This window comes from Seriola lalandi, unplaced genomic scaffold (genome assembly GCF_002814215.2).
Source record: "Seriola lalandi dorsalis isolate HSWRI2012SDOR001 ecotype SW California unplaced genomic scaffold, Sedor1 jcf7180002054795, whole genome shotgun sequence".
In the NCBI taxonomy this organism is placed as follows: domain Eukaryota; kingdom Metazoa; phylum Chordata; class Actinopteri; order Carangiformes; family Carangidae; genus Seriola; species Seriola lalandi.
In genome coordinates, this window is record NW_019525348.1 from 5,064,583 (window position 1) to 5,083,935 (window position 19,353).

Genomic DNA, 19,353 nt, shown 5'->3' on the forward strand with positions numbered 1-19,353 from the left:
ACATGCCTGCATCGTGATGTCTGCAGGACCAAAATCTGCAGTTTTGACAGGGAATGTAACCAGTTGGTGGTCATTCACTGATCACACTGAGGTCGAGATTTTACACCACATGTAATGAGTTAAACTGTCCACCAGACAGAGCTGTTTAACATGGTGAGATAAGTTAAAAGCTGTGTTCACGGTAGTGAGTCATGAATCCCCCAGAGGCTGCAGCTACTCCAGATTATTCCAGACATCCCTCTCCCAAGCAATGCTTTCCTGCTCCTCCTTTGGGATCCCGAGGTGTTCCCCGGCCAGATGGGATATGTAATCCCTCCAGCAAATTCTGGGTCTACCCCAGGATATAATAATGTCACAAGCATTTATTTTAATTGCATTGCTGTCTCTTTAAAGGAGAGCAAAATAAAGATGAATGTCAGCAAAAATAGCATTTCTTGTGTTAAGTACAATTTTATTGACTGGGAAAATAAACTGGTTAAAATATAAAAACTGTATTCCCCTATTTGATTTTCACAGTTAAAACAGTATCTGTCAGTTATTAAGTCCGTATCAGTCCCAACAAACACACAATTATTATCTGTTATCGTTTTTGAAATTACATATTGGTACATCTGTCATTCACTCATCTAGTTATTAGTTAGTAATTAATGTTATGCCCTTATCGTGTGCTTCCTTCCATCCATCTTGTTTTTCTGTGAAGAGGTGCTCCCTGGTGGGCACAACAGTACACCGCAACAATAAACACAAATCAACAGTTCACTTTACAGACGTGGAGGTTTTATTTTTTACATACAGAAAGGCACTGTGCATTAATGAAATGCACTTTTTTACATTAATTTATTTGTCTAAACAATCCTAAAACAAAGAATGTCATAGTCTCACAAGTTGTGTACAGAGTTGCTATTTTTATTGGACAAATAGGCCTACAAATACAGCTATTACGTTGGCAAATACAACTATTAAATTGACGGAAACATTAAGGTGAATTCGTAAATGTCCTCCTGTAATAGTGGCTTACAATTTAGTTTGTTCTGAAGAGAAAAACTGAAGTTCAACAAGTTTAAATAATGCTGTATGAATTTGTGACATAACAGGCTAACAAAAATAGCCAATATTAGTTTACATAAGTTTGGCCGACGTATTGCATCTCTTAAACATTACACCTTAGCTTTTTTGCTACTTCATTTCCAGACTATACAGTTAAGAATGCGTTGATATATCTCGTATTTTACTCCTTCATACCTACCTTGTGTAACAGGTGTGGGTGACATGTTGCAGCTAGCTGTGCTACATAGTGTTACACTCGGTAGCATCAGGCCTCCTCGGTGGTCACGTGATTTGTGGCCTCAGTGAGGAGGTGCTTCCTGACGATGGTTGCTGAGCGTGCTGCACGCAGACGTTGTCCCGACAAACGCCGTTACATTTGTAGTTTTGAATTTAAAAAAGGTCCTAACAGCTATTAAACGCGTGTTTAGCTGCTGGCATCCAAAAAATCCCGTGGGATTTGTAAACGAATTAGATATGAATATTCTTTCAGGGTTACGAACTTGTACGTTATCTCATAAGAAGTGATTCCGGTTCAGTGGGAAGGTTTGAACGGTTCTCTGGAAAGTGACCATTGTTGTAATCAGGTCGAGGCTGTTATCATTTCCACTTGCGGACTCTTATAGTTTTTTACCGGTTTACAGCTGAACACAGGGCAAGCTTTTAAGAGTGTCATGAAAGAAATGTCAAGGTAAGTCATGCATATAGCACATTTTCCACTTATGAACATTTTTGTGCGCGGTTAAGATAGTCCTAAAGAATAGGCTAAAAGCTAACGTTAGCCAAACTGTCACAACAACCAAACAAGGCCTGCAGCCATCGTTTGTTGGCTAGCTCGTTTGTATGTTGTTGGGTAACCATAGTGCAAATGTGCCTGACAAAATGAACAAATTTCACGTGTGGTTTTTTGTTTTAAATGTCAACTCTTAAATAGGTCTGACACGATCATTAATGAAAACAATTCTTCCGTGGCAACCAGCTAACGTTTGCTAACTTTGCTAAATTAGCTAATTTGTTAGCGCGTCCAGCCTGTTTCTGGCATCTCAGCTAACATTCAATCGCCGCCAGCTGAGGTAGAAAAGTGGCACATTTCATACACATTAATGCAATTTTGGTAAATTCAGTTTTCGGATTGGATTTGTACACAAATATGGAGTCAGTAACACGCTTTTTGCTTTACAGATGTAACTTAAGGACATTGCTCTCAACGTTTAGCTAAGTGTTTACACATGGGTTCGCGGTAATTGGAAAGGAGAAAAACAGAAACTACTTAACAATGACATCTTCCACATTTGGCTGTTGCTGATAAAAGCCTTAGCAGTAACTTGGTAACGAATTGCCATTTCACATCATGTTCATTGTTTAGGTTTGGTAAATCATGACATGAAACAGTGACCACAGTAACGTTAAGCGGTATTGTATAGTAGCTGTCACTCCATGTATTGTGTCGTGTTCACATGTCATGTTCCCTCGCAGCACCATGCCTGGTGGGCAGCAGCCTCAGAAACACTATGGCATCACCTCTGCCATTAGCCTTGCACCTCCACGAGAAATAGACCACCAGTACACCAAGAAACTCTGTGATGCTATGAAACCTTTTGGGGTATTTGAAGACGAAGAGGAATTGAATCATAGGTGAGGAATATTTGACATGACACAAATAGTGGATATTTTGACTGCATACCTTTCATTGCAGCAGTCTCAACTACACTTAAGAGTTCATTAAAAAAACACCTGTAATATAATGCACCAGGACTTCTCTAGTAGTCTCAACAAAAATGAAAAGCAACTTGTAAATAGTATTTATTGTGAGTCTGTTGTGTCCTACTGCATTGTATTTACACCTGTTCATGTTATTGTGGTAACTAAATGTATTTTCCTTTCTCCCTTAATTTATATTTAAGACAACTGAACATATAATTATGTATAGTGTATTTATTGTATCATTTCAGTCTTGCTGTATGTATAGTCAAAGGGGTGGAGTATGGAAGAAGCACCTGCTAAAAGTTGTATCTCCTTTCAGACTTGCAGTTCTTGGGAAGTTGAATAACTTTGTTAAAGAATGGATTGCAGAGATCAGTGAATTAAAGGTATGTTCTGTTGTCTGCATTCTACATTTAAGCAATGATGTATGATGCATTGTGGAGTCATTAACGGGAAATATCAAATCTGAGACTCATCCAATTGAAAGTGGGAAAAGTCATACTGACTTAATTGTAATTGCTTCTCTTCTCCACAGAATCTACCACCATCAGCTATTAGCTGTGTTGGGGGCAAGATATTTACATTTGGTTCGTACCGCCTTGGGGTGCACACAAAAGGTATGGTTACTATTTATTTTGATATTATATTCATTCATTCAATGCAGTGACATCAATCAAATCCTTGTTTTATGCTGGGAAATTGTCTGGCAACATTAAACTTTAATAACAACACCATGTAGTGTATGACTGGCTATATTGGTCCTCAAAAGGAGCAAAGAGAGACAGAGGTACCTAGACATTACTGCCACACAGCACTCAACCCTGTCTAAGCAGACATGCGTCATTGCTTTTGAAAAGCTTAGTTCACCCTGACCACACTAAAGCATGAGGCTGGCATTGTCATATTCATCTGCTATTGAGTGTTTTTGAAAAGACCAGTTTTGGGGTTTGAAAGCTGGGCAAACATTGGCTTACTATAGGCTAAAGGCATTGATGTGCACACCTCCTTGCTATTAACAAGCACAAAAAATTGAGATGAAAAGGTAAAAATGATGCAAAACACATACAACAGTATTGCAGCGTTTTACTTTTTGTTGTGCAACAAAGTTGAGGTTTTTTATTTTCCAATTTTTTTTTTTTGTCACACTTTACAGCGTTCTCCATTAATCTGAATGAGTAAAGTTGTCTGATGCTTTGTTTATTGTAGCCAGTTGCACGTATGGATAACTCAGATGTGAGAAATACCTGTGTCCTATTAAAATGGCTGAACCTATTCCTATCACATTGTGAGAATGTGATCTGCAGGGGAAAGTAAACAAAAGAAAAGCATCTTAGGTTTCATTGCATGATATCTTCTGAGACAACAAGTGTCACCATGCATAGGCCATCATATTGAGTGCAGCCAATTTCAGCAATGTTTCACAGGTGCACCACATCTTTAAATTGCTGCTGTTGTTTGAAAACTGCATTTGAAAGTCTGTATTTTGTTCATGCTGCAAATAGAGAGTCTGTCCTCGTCCTTCCCAAACATCCTGTCACAACAGGACATCTCAGTTGAATTGACTTATTTTAGGGATGTACTGATCAAATAGTTTTTCTTCAAGACTACTTAAATACCGAGAATCTGCTCATACTGAATCTAATCTGACACTTTTCTTAGTGACACAGTCCACACTGAAGCTCCAAACTGAAAATGACCTAACATAGAACTTAACACTCAGTCTTCTCTGATTGCACAGTGGTGTTATAGAGTTTCTTCAGTCATAAATCATCATTGCCTTAGTACAAACACCAGCTGTTGGCGGGCACACAAACCAGACAACAGACAAGTTTATTTTGAGCGTGTTAGCAAGTTACTCACAGAATTACCATTAATTACAGCTTATATGTCCAGCTGCTAGAAAAATTTGTCATTTTTACTGTTGAAGTGCTGGTCTTTAAAAAGCAGTTAAAACCATGTAAAAATGAGAAGCTGCTATGTAAATGTCTTACATAGAGCTATTCTTTTCAAAAAGGTAGAGAGAGAAAAGTAAACAGATTCATTAGCGTGGGAGTTTGATGAATCTGTATTTTTCCAATCGGTGTGTCAGAACTCGAAAGAGTACAGTCAGACCTGATACAACGTGTAAACACGTCTTTTTTCTGTCTGTTTTAGCTCACCATCCAGATTAGAACTGTGTTTTTCTCACCCCAAAACAGAACTTTTCCAAAACAGCTTGGTGTTTCAGTGTGTACAGGGTAAACTGAGCGTTCCCAGAATGTTAACCTCAGCCAGTGCAGGGAGGGTCAGGGGCTGTGTGGCAGTAACATCAAGACAACCTTTAAGCGCCTTTAACTTTCATGTTGATTGTTCATTTTAAATGCCATTATAGCCAAATACACAGAAGAGCTGTTGTCATAAACCTAGATTTACATCGATTCTGTCAGATGACATCACAATTGTAAATAATTATTGTATCACTGCAGCACAGCAGCTTGGGAATGACTGCTGGCTAGGGGTGGGTATCAGCATTGATATCCAGATTCAATTTGATTACAGTTCACAAAGCCCAGAATTGGTTTTTGATAATTTAGTTACATCAGATAAACACCAGTGTTGTCCAAAGTGCTTTGCAGAATTTATCCTGGGAACTTAAATTTCTCATACATTCAACAAGTGAGAAACTCTGTTGTTTCCTTGAATATGAAATTGTGTAAAGTGCACATTTCTTGGTTATAAAACTTTGGATCAAGGATTTTTTTTAATTTGTCAAATGCAAAAAAAACATGACATGACAACACATCTGTATTTTCTTTAGGCTTACATGCAAAACAGTTGAGCAAGAACAATAAAACTCATGCACCACTTACAGGGGCATCATTATGTGTATTTTTAAAAAATAAATGCAATTCCATACAACTAGACACGGGCTGTCTGTAGCAGGTACAGCACATCCACTTTAACCATCACTTCGAGCAGAGACATGGCAAAAACTGAAAGACTGCTCATTAATTCATTTGCACTGTTTCCAGCCTGATATCTTTAGAAAGCTGTTAGAAGCAAAGACAGACTAAAAAAAGTAAAATCCACACACTGTTCAGTTGGCGTCTGTTGTTTCACATCTTTTAGCCGGAGATAATAGCTCTTCAACAAACACAAACAGAGCTCAGATCACTGTACAGTGTCTTTTTTTCATTCTGTCCATCTCATAAGCATGATCTTTAGAGTCTCACTCGCTAACTATCCTGGGTCACAACGGTACCATAAAGATTTGCAGCATTTCATAATTTCCAATTTATTGTAGAATAAAACATATCTTTGGTGGGACTTGAAAAATACTGAAAACTAATACTTGGAGATAATACATTTTGAAGATATTGGGTATAATTCAAGCCTCACAGGATTTAATTTTTGTGGAAGAGTTCAACATTAGTATGGACGGATGCATATGATGTCAGAAATCCAACAACAAATGCAAGAGTTACACTCACCTCTAGTCTCAGAAACTTTTTTTTAAATTCTTCTCGCCCCTTACAGAGTTCACAAAAGGTCATCAATGTCTAGCAAAAGCATGGCATGTGTGTAGTTTTGTCTGTTAAAAATATCTAGTCCTTTTATATTTCATAGGCTGAGATTGTCCAAAGCAGGATGAATTGGATGGATCATTGGAGAAAAAACTATTCAAAAGATTCTGTGCTTCACTTTGCCCTACTTGAGCTCAGTGTCAAAGTTGTTTACTCACAGTGTTTTATTACACTCTCTTTAACCTTGAATGCAGAAACTTTGTTCAGCCTACTTATCAGATTGTTATTGAAGTCATCAACCATTTAACCTACTGAGCAACACAGATTACACTGATCAAAGTAACTGTTTGTTACAGGAGCTGATATTGATGCCTTATGTGTGGCTCCACGTCATGTAGAGAGAAGTGACTTTTTCCAGTCTTTCTTTGAGAAATTGAAACAGCATGAAGAGATCAAAGACTTGAGGGTAAGTCTGTTGCATTTCACAATATATAAGCAACAAACAAGCTTATCTGTAGGCTTCAGGGTTACAACATGACATTTATAGGGGAACCACGATGTTTAGATATTTCCCAATGAAGAAATCTCTTGTTTTATTCTTGAGCCTTGAAAAGTCACAGTCATGTCAAATCGAAGGGTTTTCAGTGTAGAAGATGCAAGAGTAGCGGACCGCTTTCATCACTGCTCCTTGGGGAGAACGCCTTTCTCTAAGAGAGCTGAGTTCACTGTACTGGGAATGCAGAACTGTATGTATCACTGGTATTGATTGCTGGATTACATCTGTATGGTTGAGGCTTAACTTTGCTTTTGCTGAGTAGGTAGAGAATTTAAAAAGCACAGAGTAATAATGTAGTACCTCTCAGGAGATGAGCAATACTCAGGAGCATTGCCTGTGGTGTTGTTAGGTCTGCTGGAAAGCATTATTAATTTCCTAAGATGTGTGTATATATTAACACTAATACACTTGATGAAAGAGTGTGTACATCTCTTAAGTTTTATTGTCGTGACTCTACATATTCTTTAAATAAAATAACTTAATTAGCTGATATTTGTTGAAATGTTCAGTAGTACTTTCAGTGGCATGGCTGAGGGCACTTTACTGGTGGATTAACGATAGTGAGAGTAACTATGCTTATTGACTGCTGTAAGAGGAGAATGTCCATGTATTTTTTCAGTTGAATTTTGAAACCCTGTACTCCAAAGTGACACTCATATTCTACATTATGTTGTTTCTTGAATTTGAACCCACGCTGTGCCCTCAAACTACAAATATACAAAGTACTATGCTGGAATCAAACTCCACCTTGGTTCACACCTCTTGTTCATTTGGAGCTAATTTAATTCCATGATAATGTCAGTCAGCCTTGTGACTTTGTACTGTCCCAGATTTGGTTTTGACATTGTCTCTGTCTTTTTTTTTCCTCAAGGCTGTTGAGGATGCTTTTGTACCTGTGATAAAATTCAAATTTGATGGAATAGAGGTAAGTTATTGAGATCCAAGTGATCTGTGTTGTCTTCTACATAAGTTCTCAGTTACTGGGTCTGACGCAGTACCACCAGGGATGTTGCCTAGTGGATAAATAAACAGACTACTCATTAATGACACAACTCTTGCTTTGCTGGATTTTATAGGCACTGTCTTTGTAGTTTGTGGTGTAGTTGGGACTGTGATTCTAGAGTTGACTTTACTTCAGCTGTTATTGTCTAATACAACAAAAAACCTTGAAGAAACTTCATGACACGAGTTGGTGGCCCAGCTTGTAGTTCAGGTCTATGAAAACCTTGCAGATATGAGATAATGTGACAGATGAGCATCAACATAACTGTTCCAGTATCTTCCTATGTTTGAAACCTGTGTGCATGTTTTAGTTGCCATTTTAAGTCTTGCACCATGGCTCAATGAAATTTGTAAACAAAGGAATTGAAATATTATCATTTAAAAGCTCATAGCTGTTGAAAATCGTAATAACAAATTATGTGGTTTTTATGACATTGAGACATTTTATAGTTGATGTGCACTTCCCATCATCCAACTGTGCTGTATTGCTTTGTACTTGTTCACCATTCCCACAAGAAAAGTGATTTTAAGCAGCCCTTGTCTACCTATTTATGACTTTCTAAAAAGTAAACTTTAAAATATTAGACACAACTATTTATTGTGTCCAGTATTTTAGTACTTAAACTTTTTTTACTTGAGAAGTTTCACCTCAGTCCGCTGTGTATTTGTTCCAGAGAACCTCCAAGTTCAGAAATGTGTGCCCCCTGCAACTCTGAACAAGGTTAACGGGGGTAGACAATGGATTTTGTGTACTCTTTTTAATATCTACCTTCTGTCCTGCTTTTCTGTCTGTCTGAGCAGATTGACCTGCTTTTTGCCAGACTGGCCTTACAATCCATTCCAGACAACCTGGACCTGAGGGGAGACTCCATCCTGAGAAACTTGGACATTCGGTGTATCCGCAGCCTTAATGGTACACTTCATGGCTTCAATTGGATTGTGCAGAGGCAGTAGAGAAGTCAATATTGACTTCTTTTTTTTTTTTTTTGATTGACTTGACTTGAGGCCTGATACTGTTGCTGGTACTGTTTTCCAAAGTGACATTTAATAATTACAACAATAGAATAAGCTTTTGGTATATCATATTTTGCAGGTATGACTGTAAATAACACAAGTTTTTGAAACGTAAACCTTTTTGTGAATTCACACACAGACTGTTAGTGTGATGCTGGTCTGACAGTGTTTGAGATTTATGATGTTTTGTCTTATTACAGGCTGTCGAGTGACTGATGAAATTTTGTACCTGGTGCCAAACAAAGAAAACTTCAGGTTGACACTGAGAGCCATCAAACTGTGGGCAAAACGTAAGTGGACTTTCAAACACACTTTTAGGTGTATTTTTTGTGTATCTGCTTTTATTGCATCTATGGGTCATATTCAATGTATCATGAGCATATACACTTTGGCCCATCAGCAGTATTGCCCATCAAAACAGAGAAATACACACAGTTGTCACAAGTTAAGAGACGATATATAAAACATTGACGTAACAGTAACAAGTTTGTGTAGAATTCAAGATATTTTTACTTCCTACATGTGTCTCTGAGTTTTTTACGAAATTTTGGTAATGTGTCCTGTGACTGCAGGTCGTGGGATCTACTCCAACATGCTGGGGTTTCTGGGTGGAGTGTCATGGGCCATGCTGGTGGCCAGGACCTGTCAGCTCTACCCAAACGCTGTAGCTGCCACACTCGTCCACAAGTTCTTCTTGGTTTTCTCTAAATGGTGAGTATCTGGCTCTGCAACTAGAATGTTGTTTTTATCCTGTTCCACTTGATGGCAGTATTTCACAGCGCTGTACAAATGCCAGTTATTGTATTTCGGTATTCAAAACATTTATTGACTAAATTTGTCTTTCTATTCTACAGGGAGTGGCCAAATCCTGTGTTACTGAAACAGCCTGAGGACAGTAATCTGAATTTACCCGTGTGGGATCCTAGAGTGAGTATGACACCAGCGTTGTATTTCCATTTCTTTATCATGTTGTTATGCCCCTGTTCATTATGTGTATTGCTGTGCAGACACAGGAAACACTATCTGGACAGGAGTTAATCTACTGAGTTGTGAAGAGATTGTTTGGTATTTTACAGTCAGCTCAACAGATATAGAACAGGTACATTTATTGTCTCTTATTTCATGTCTCCTCGCTCCTCTGTCTGTATGTGACCACGACATTGATCGGGTCGCCCATCATGAGTTCCAATGCTCTTAACTCTGCTCGGAGGAGGCTTCCCAGAGCAGCTTGGAGCAAGGAAGAATCCCTACGTGGACATCCTTTATCAGACAGACGCATCCCTTCAGTAAAAATGCATTAGCAATTGAATAACATGACAGATCTGACATTTGTGTAGAAATCACACCAGTAAAATTTTGCGTTGTAATGTGCTTGTAGTCCAGGAATAGGACAGGCTATCCATTTGAATGTTTTTTTTTTTTTCCTCAAAGCCAAGCTTTCGAAATAATGATTTTGACTTAAACTTTGTTTTTACTCGTTTTTCATAATAATATCATAAATTTAACGTCTCCCAAACTAATTTGTCTATTGCATTAACTGACAACATTCTAGCCGTTGAAATTTCTGTCATGTTTGTTGTGTCCTATCAGCAATAAACACATTTTAATCGTCTATTGTTGTTGTTTCCGTTCCGACACAGTAGGGCCAACTATCACTGTGCATTGGGCAGAAAGTAGATATCATTTTATAATTTCCAGAACGTTTAGGCTACTTAATTATTTCTGTTTACTGTGAGAAATTATCATCATAAAATAGACAATAAAAACATTTTCAAACAAATGATGTAAAAATTCACTTGTGGTTTGACAGATCTGTCTGTACACATGCATTGATACCTGTCAACCACTTGATATTACACGTTATAGTTCAAGTTATGTTAAATAGTTAAAATTAATGGCACAAACACTGGAGATTGTGCACTTAGTGTTTGGGTACTTCACATTATTTAATTACAAACTATAAGGGAGCATCCTAAAGATCAGTCACAATCCACAAACAGGTGATCCAGCTGGGCAGCCTTCAGTAATTTCAGATGATTTTGAGAGGGAAGCACGTCTTTGATTCCTCCTCCCTTGCATCACTTTTGGGAAAAAATGCAAATGAGGGAAACAAAGTGAATTGAGATGTACTGTGTGTGTGTGTGTGTGTGTGTGTGTGTGTGTGTGTGTGTGTGTGTGTGTGGGATGTGTGCACTTGGTGTCATGGTGCCTTTCAGTGTGTGGGTGTGAAGTTGCTCTACTCATTTAGTTTTTTGTGTGGAGTGTGCTTGCTTTGGGGTCAGTGAAGGCTGATTCCTCCTGTGAAACCAATCTTGGTCCCCTGTGCTGTGTTTTTAGGTGAACCCGTCTGACAGATACCACTTGATGCCCATCATCACACCTGCCTATCCCCAGCAGAACTCCACCTACAACGTCTCCACATCAACACGCACAATCATGAGCGAAGAGTTCAAATATGGTAATACAGAATACACAAGTGAACCAACACTGCAAAGAAAATGAGTTCTGTTAACCTGGTTCTTAAAGTTCTTAAAAACATTGTCTAGGTTTGCTAAAGGCAGTGATAACAGTACATTTTTGTTCCTCTTAGTAATATATGTGTCACTTTAAGTATGGAATTGTTACATCTTTGTCTTTGTGTGTCTGTCATGGACAGGGCTCAGCGTCACAGATGAGATTCTTCAGGGAAAAGCAGAATGGTCCAAACTCTTTGAGCCGCCCAGCTTTTTCCAAAAGTACAAGTAGGTATCGAATTTGCTGGATAAAGGAATGATGGCTGGAACATTTTATTGACCAAAGCAAGACAAATAAAACGTGTAGAGCTGCATGATTCTCTTGTATTTACTTATTTTAAAAATCATATAAGGATATGTGGAAACAAGCTGCTTGTGTAAACTTACAATTTTGGTAGACCCCACAGACTGTATTACTGGAACTGAAACTAAAACTGGATGATGCCAGTGCATTTCTTTTGACCAACATATTGTTTTTACGTTTTGAAGATTGGGCAGATGTGACTCGTCCTAACTGTGGTCAGTAGATTTGGGTCGATTCATTTTGTTTCTGGAATTTCCTCCCACACAGTTCAAGTACAGAAACTGAGTTTTCTGCCAGGTTCTCCTCCTACTACACTGTGCCGCTGTGTAGCACAAGAAACCAACCTTTTATTGAAAAAGCTGCAGAATCCCCCCATTTGATGATTAATATTCACTACAATCAAAAATGACAAATCATACAGCCCAGTAAAGATGTAAAGGGGCTGGTCACTCTGTTAAATGGCCTTGAAGCTGTTTTTCCTCATAAATACACATGGGTAGGAAACATTAAATGTTTTGTTTGTTTGTTTTTTGTGCTTCAGGCATTATATAGTTTTGACTGCCAGTGCGTCCACAGAAGAAAACCACTTGGAATGGTGAGTGCCACAGAACTGGATTTCTTTCACCCTTCACGTGATTTAAATTGCATTGGGACTTTTAACTGATGCAACAGGCGCAGCTGTGCACCATTCCAGAGTGAATTTATTTAATTGTATTAACATTAATGTGTAACAGATCCTGCTCACAATGTAACACAGAAACAAATACAACTGAATAAATAAGTCCTGGAGCCATGAAACTGTACAGAAATGCTGTGAAGTTAACTTGTATTATTGGCACTCCTGTGACTACATCCTGATGTTTTCCTTCAGGATCGGTCTGGTGGAGTCAAAGATCCGCGTTCTTGTGGGAAACCTGGAGAGGAACGAGTACATCACCCTGGCTCATGTCAACCCCCAGTCCTTCCCCGGGTCCAAAGAGAACCGGAACGAGTGAGTCTAGTTTTATCTGTTTGTACAAACAGCTGACTGAGGAAGTTCTGGATTAATGAGGTCAAATTCTGCTAATCATTAATCAAACATTTATTCTAAGATCAGTCTACACATTTTCATTATGATGATGATGATGATAATTATTATTGTTATTGTTGTTGTTGTTATTGTTGTTATTATTATTATTATTATTATTATTATTATTACTATTACTAGTAGTAGTAGTAGTAGTAGTAGTAGTAGTATGCTTTTTTTTTTTTGGTTTGTTTTGTTTGTTTCATTTGAGTGACTCGTCAATGTGTTTACTGCTGGTGCAAGTCGGTGAGTCCTGAAATCCATTGTTTGCTAAGGTCAAGTTAGTTATTAGGCAGCACATTGGATTGGTTCACTGCAGTTTTGACAGTAAAATAAGTGTATTCATTTTCTTATCCTTACTTGCTTGAACATCACAAACACGTTAATTACTTTTGAAAATTGTGCAGTGAGCATAAATCAAACATGAGTTAATGATCATTTTCATTTTGAATCTTGTCTGTTTCTGCAACAGGAACGACTTTGTGTCCATGTGGTTCATTGGGATTATCTTCAAGAAAGTGGAGAATGCAGAGAGTGTGAACATTGACCTGACATATGACATCCAGTCCTTCACAGACACTGGTAAGTCCTGTCATATCCCTTAGCATTTTCCATGGCCGGTAGTGGAACGACCTAGTCAAACATACAATAAGACAAAATAGGCTACAGCGTATACCAGCATGTGCTGTGCACTGCAAGTGTATAAATGGCTACAAAAGCCTAATTAGTGGGGTAAATATCCATTTTAAATAAATTTTGATGAATGAGTGTGTTCAGGGACAATTTCTGCCTTTGTGTTTTCTTGACAACCACAAGATGAATCATAATTATTCCACACTTTTATCCAATCACATGCATTATAATATTTTTTGCTTGTAGTAATTGAGAAAATAAGCATTCTAAGACGTTTGTACTTTTATTAAAAGTGACACGGAGATGATTTTTTTTTTCCCCAGCATTTTTTGATATTTAAATTGAAATGTACTCTTAACTTCCAAATGTAATCTGAGTGGCAATTTAACATGCAATAATCTTTAACAGAATTTTCTGTAGGAAAATGGTACTTAGAGGAAACCTGCAGTAGCAGGAACTTTGCATTGGCTCTACATAAAATAGCCTCAACACATCAGGTTTAGTTACTGGACTTATAGCAGAATTCACTTTGTGTTGAAGACAGGACAGAAAAGACAGTGGCAGGTGTCAGAGTGTAGAAAAATACTAATTCAGAAAGATGAAGTGTTTGAGTTCTAAGGAGTCAAAATAGAAGAAATGTCCAGCACCCACTCGGACTGTGCTATAAAGTATAGCTATATAGCCTGATATGTAAACATTCAGACCAGTGGTCAGTGAACCTTAACATGCCATGTCTCTGCAGTGTACAGACAAGCCAACAACATCAACATGCTGAAGGATGGGATGAAGATTGAAGCAACACATGTAAAGAAGAAACAGCTCCATCAGTATCTTCCTCCTGAACTGGTGCAGAAAAAGAAGAGGGTACGATATCTTCCTGTGCATGATGGGACAAATCCGCTATCATTTTCAGATGCATTATGAATATTGTCTTTGTCAGTTGCCACACAGTTTATTTTCCCCCTCTTGTCTTTTCTGCAGAGCATAGCAGAGTTGAACCGTAGCTCTAATGGCGGAAGCTCTAAGCGGATCTCTCTGGACAGCAGTCATCTGGACAGCTCCAGAGACACAGACTCGGGGACTCCCTTCAGCTCCCCAGCCAACAAACCCTCCAAGCCTGCATCGGACACAGATGATGGGTATGATATACTTGTCATTCGTGTTCTTCTTCACTGCTGTTATTCTGCAGCTCTAGTTTTAACTGGTGCAATTTCATATTTTGCATTTGTATGTTTCTAACTCTTACCTGCTACTTTGTTTCTGTTCTAGTTCCTGTTTTCTTTCTCATGTTTGATGAGTCATCACAATGACTGGGCTCAAATCTACAATAACCATGTTGAGTAAATGTGTTCGTTCTTCTCTGTATTTTTCAGTGCCAGCCCTCCCAAGCAGCTTTTCGTGGAAGGCTCCCCATCACCCAGTGCAGCACCAGCTGCTAAAGACCAAGGCATGTCTATCCCTGTCATTGGCTCAAGTGAGTTTTCCAGTGACTAATGCATGGATGTTATGTTCAGTATGGAAAAGTCATGTGTGTGTGACCTTTGTTGGTGCTTGTTGCCAAAGAAGCATGTTCCCTTACATCTGGAGAACATAATTTGTAGGCCGGGGCATCTCCATAGCACCACAACGCTCCTGGGATTTGGATATTGCTCTTGGCCGTATTGTGATTTCAATTATATTTTGATATGCTGTAATAAATAGTAATAAATATCAACCAAAATCTTTAAATCTACAGAACCGTCTCAGTGAACAAAGGGCATGTTGATACTGGAAATGTTGAAAGTGTGTGAGAGAGATTTGGATATATCCTGATCTACTTTCGTCACATCTGTACTTTCTCACTCTGAAGAGCCTCCAGTTAAAGTTAAGCCTCCTTCCCCACCAGCCAGCAGCTCTGTCACCCCAGTGCCGAGCGTTAGTGTTAAGCCCAATGCCACCAGCAGCCCCAGAGAGGAGCCCAACGGCCTGGAGGACTCTGTCAATGGAGCTCCCGCCAAGAGACCACACTCACCTACACAAGAGGACCTGGCCAAGAGGCTCAAAGATGCAGAGGTAAGGAGGTTATTCCCAGTTAAGGGCAGGAGTTACAGAATGGATGAGTTTTGAATACATAGATTTAAACTTAAGGGCATATTTAATGAGATTTACTGTAACTGTCATGCAGAGTAAAAGTTGTGTTTTTGCTGCAGGTGGTGTCCAACGATGACTCTATATTTAAAGAGCCATATCCACCATCCTCTGACTCCTTACCGCCTGGAGAAGGACCTAATATTGTAAGTGTTGTCTACTCCATCTGCTTTCATAAACAGTTTTTATAAAACCAGACAAAAAAAATGTATTTACATTTTCAATTTTTGTCTCTTCACCATTAGACCCCTATTTCTGGATCAAAGGCTAAGCCCATTCCAACCATTGATACCTCAAGAACACAGGTAAGGTTTTCTTTGTGAACCATGAGCTCTATTTAATACCTGAGTGGTTTGACTTTAATCAACGTTAGACTATGTGATGGACTTTTGTTGAAGCAGCTACTAAATCATGTGCATGTGTATTGATTCATGTCGTTTTGTCCCTACCTCAGAGACTTCCCAGCATGGAGCTGCCAGACGCCTCCTCGCCTCTCCCAGCCAGCAACAGTTGTCGTGTTGTGAAGAATTCAATTAAACTGGCCCTCAATCGCCACAAGTGAGCTTCAGTTATTATTCCAGCAGCAATAGATGATGATATTTAATCGTCTTTCTAAAATGTTTACTTTGTTTAATTAACTTGTACATTCCGATGTCATGCAGCATCACACCTCCCAAGCCCCCAGTATTTGAGGGGACCCTCACCACTGACACTCCTCCTGCCAGCGAAGAGAAGGGCATGTCCATTCCTGTCATTGGCTCAAGTGAGTATCAGTATTTTCACCATCAGCTCTTGAAGTCATCAAGGTGCTCAGTACTGTTGTTAATTTTATCAAGTAAAACTAGTGAAAAATATTCCTTGACAAAAACAAGAACAAGAAATATTTGTTGACAGCCTTTTTTTCAAGGTGAAAATAAGACTAAAACTAAATAAAACATAACCATTGATAACAAGTCATGGTTATTTGCTTTTCTGGGGTTGACATCACTTTTGTCCAACCAAAAATTGGAATAGAAACACTAAAACTAAATCCAAATCAGGAGTCAAGATGAACAAAGTTTTTGTCGACTCTGTTTCTCTCTGTAGAACATGTGGCATCCAAACACGTGGCGCCTCCCGTCGGCAGCTCCATCCCCACATTAGTGAGCAGAGGAGCTGACCCACTGAACGGAGCAGCCTCCAAGAGACCCCACTCCCCCTCTCTGGAAGAGCAGGCCAAGAGGCTGAAAGAAACAGAGAAGGCCAGAATCCACATAGCTTGAACACACGACTGATAGACTGGATTCATCCACACAGAGGTGGGAGCTTTACATTTAAGTCAAACACCGAGACGATGACTTCACACGGGGACAGGGAGTGTGTTCGGTCTCGAGTGAAGCAGCGGGACGGACGCCTCAACTCAAATCTTCAGAGATTCCAGATTTGCCAGTGGATAGGTGATTTGGTCAATGTTGTCTGCGCCCTCTGGCACACTCACAACCAGAGGGCATTTAACACAACTTTATGGAGATATCTGACATGCGAACTAAAGCAACAGTTTTTTTACTCATCTTGTCCCTCAGTGTTTGAAAATGCACACAGCAATGACGGAAAATGAGCTGTTCTTCTTTTTGTTTTCCCTTTTTTCTTTTCCAGTTAACATGTTTTAAAACAGCCCAAAACGTTTATCGACGCTTGCTACACACACTTCTGGTGTATGCTGATTTTCTTTTTTTTTTCTTTTTTCTTTTTTTTCTCTTTTTTCCCAAACAGAAACCTGTACAGTAAATGTTGATGTACATAACTTTTTTGTCTTAAAAAAAGAAGCAAAAGATCACTGTTAAAGTCTTTTGACCATTCTATTGTAGTTTTATCTAAAAAGAAAAAAAATGTTTAAAAAATTGTAATTTCTTGTTTTTCTCTACTGCTTGTCCAACAAATGTGTCTCCAGCCCTGGATATCTTTTGTAAACATTGTATAGGTTTGGATACTTGCAGGGAGGATTTATTGAGGGTTTGCTTATGACGGAAATCACAACCACAACTCTTTGGGCCACCATGACTACCCAAAGAGGACTCCAGGGTAGTATCGGACCTGCAGTGTGTAGGTGATCGTAGACGCCCGGTGACATCAGTGCTTCTCAGGTGCCAGTAAGAGCAAGAAAATCAACCTCACAACAACAGGAAACGTCAAGCATTTTCTGGAAGTGATGAAATGGGTCTGAAGCTTTTCAGTCATTGTTTAGCTCTTTTGAAGGATTAGTTCAAAAACATTGGAAGAACCATATCAAGATGCTACGCTAATCCTTCTGTTCAGTAGCTTCAGTGTCTCTGTGTCACGCCAACCGTTCGTCTTGGATTAAAAGAAAAGGTTGATGAGTTTTCTGCTTACTTTTCATAGTGTGTTTAAGCCCGATGTCGGATAAGTGTGGTTGACACAAAAAAGTGAGTGTGACAGGTCACAAGAAAGCTGTCGCAAGTAAGTGTTTAAACATTGGTTTTGTGTATGTACCTGTGATTGACAGATTGTCTGACACCTAAAAACTATCCTCTAATCCATCAGGAAGGCTAAATAACAGGATACTGTTTGACCCCCCCACCACCACCACCGCCGCCACCACTTCAACGTGGTCTGTTTGCTAGTGAGGCTCGATCCTGACGAAGCGAAGTCCTGGCTGTTTTCGTGTTCAGTGTCCATGAAAGAGTTAGTGGTGCTTTTGTGAAAAATGGTTCGAAGCTTTTTGACGAGTTGTGCTGGTTTGTGTGTGTATGCATGCGTATGTGGTTGACTGTGTGTGAGCGTGCATGCATAGATGGTTTATGTGCTGGAGAGAGACGGAATTCCCTTCGTTTTGGGTGTTTAACCCTCTGCGCCTCCTGTGGAGGTTCTTAAAAGGCATCTCCTAGGGCCACGGGTGGGGGGTCGGGAGACAACTTTTTCCTGCCTTTGGCCCCAGCCCTCCATCTTTATGATCTGAAGTTGGGTTTGTTTGTGTTGGTCTTCAGCACAGAGGTTCTATGTATACAACAAAGTGTAAAGTGATGCTAGAGAAGCGCCCTCTTCATCGGAGCAGGTAGAGAGTTGGGACACAGGCTCTTTTTCCAGCATCAGTTTCCCCAACTATATGTACAGAGAACATTTTTTTCAAAAGGCATATTCTTCATTATTGGGGGTTTTCTTATCACTTTATTTATATTTGCATATTTGTACCATGTGATCTTTTTTTTAATAGCATTCATAGCAGGTAGGTCTTTTTTGAATGAAATCTGCACCACTCTGTTTCAGACAACTCATGTTTTGCTGTTCAGAAACATTTAACAAAACAGGTCATTTAGATGTTTGTTTCTAAAATGTATTGAAAGGGTATTTTTGTATGTGTTTATCACTTCCTTTAAATGAATCTGTACACCAATTAAACCCCTAAAAACTATGGTGTCTTTTTTTTTTCTTTTTTTTTTTTGTTACATATATTTTTAAGTGCTGTAGTATTGGGAAGGGTTTTCATGACCTGTGTGCCTTGTTTTCCTGGAAAAGTCTTGATGACTTGGTGTCAGTTTGCCCATTAGAAATGAAAAATGACATGACAACTGGAACTATTGTGAACATTTAATCAGTCTACTAAAGTGGTCTTAATAGTATTGTTTTATCAGGTGCTGTTTCAGGGATCAAGAATGAAATTAGATATATACTATATATTTATCCCTTGGGGAAATTCATGTGTCCATTAACTCACTGTTGATATTAATAATAAATAAACAATAATTAGAGAATACAATAAAAATTCAACCTTTAAACCAACAAGATCTTGATCCAAAAAATTAAATTTAGAGATCTACAATTCCATGACTACTGTACAAACTAAACTAAGAAAAGCATAGACTGACACTGAACTGAAAATTCCAGAGCAG

General features: G+C 38.8%; 1 protein-coding gene across 3 annotated transcripts; it reads left to right on the top strand.

Annotated features, from left to right (window-relative positions):
- The first annotated feature begins 1,378 nt into the window (after window positions 1–1,378).
- papolg (poly(A) polymerase gamma) lies at window positions 1,379–18,875 on the top strand. 3 transcript variants are annotated; one of them, XM_023425816.2, is made up of 24 exons: window positions 1,380–1,735; window positions 2,521–2,679; window positions 3,068–3,134; window positions 3,284–3,365; window positions 6,608–6,717; window positions 7,679–7,732; window positions 8,611–8,722; window positions 9,024–9,113; window positions 9,396–9,534; window positions 9,678–9,750; window positions 11,161–11,281; window positions 11,480–11,564; window positions 12,182–12,235; window positions 12,512–12,631; window positions 13,179–13,288; window positions 14,082–14,203; window positions 14,321–14,478; window positions 14,713–14,813; window positions 15,189–15,391; window positions 15,529–15,612; window positions 15,712–15,771; window positions 15,921–16,024; window positions 16,129–16,229; window positions 16,553–18,875. In XM_023425816.2, exons 1-24 carry the CDS (start codon window positions 1,719–1,721, stop codon window positions 16,726–16,728), a joined length of 2,502 nt encoding a protein of 833 aa, XP_023281584.1. In that variant the 5' UTR covers window positions 1,380–1,718; the 3' UTR covers window positions 16,729–18,875. The 3 variants fall into 3 exon arrangements, with proteins under 3 accessions (XP_087035278.1, XP_023281584.1, XP_023281585.1); XM_023425817.2 differs by having other exon boundaries at window positions 1,381–1,735; window positions 15,225–15,391; XM_087179152.1 differs by lacking the exon at window positions 7,679–7,732 and having other exon boundaries at window positions 1,379–1,735.
- Window positions 18,876–19,353: the final 478 nt, after the last annotated feature.

Excerpts from the sequence above, each read along its gene's own strand:
- papolg (XM_023425816.2), top strand. Across the intron at positions 14,479-14,712 it reads GCATCGGACACAGATGATGG|TGCCAGCCCTCCCAAGCAGC; the intron begins GTATGATATACT and ends TGTATTTTTCAG. Across the intron at positions 15,392-15,528 it reads AGAGGCTCAAAGATGCAGAG|GTGGTGTCCAACGATGACTC; the intron begins GTAAGGAGGTTA and ends TTTTTGCTGCAG.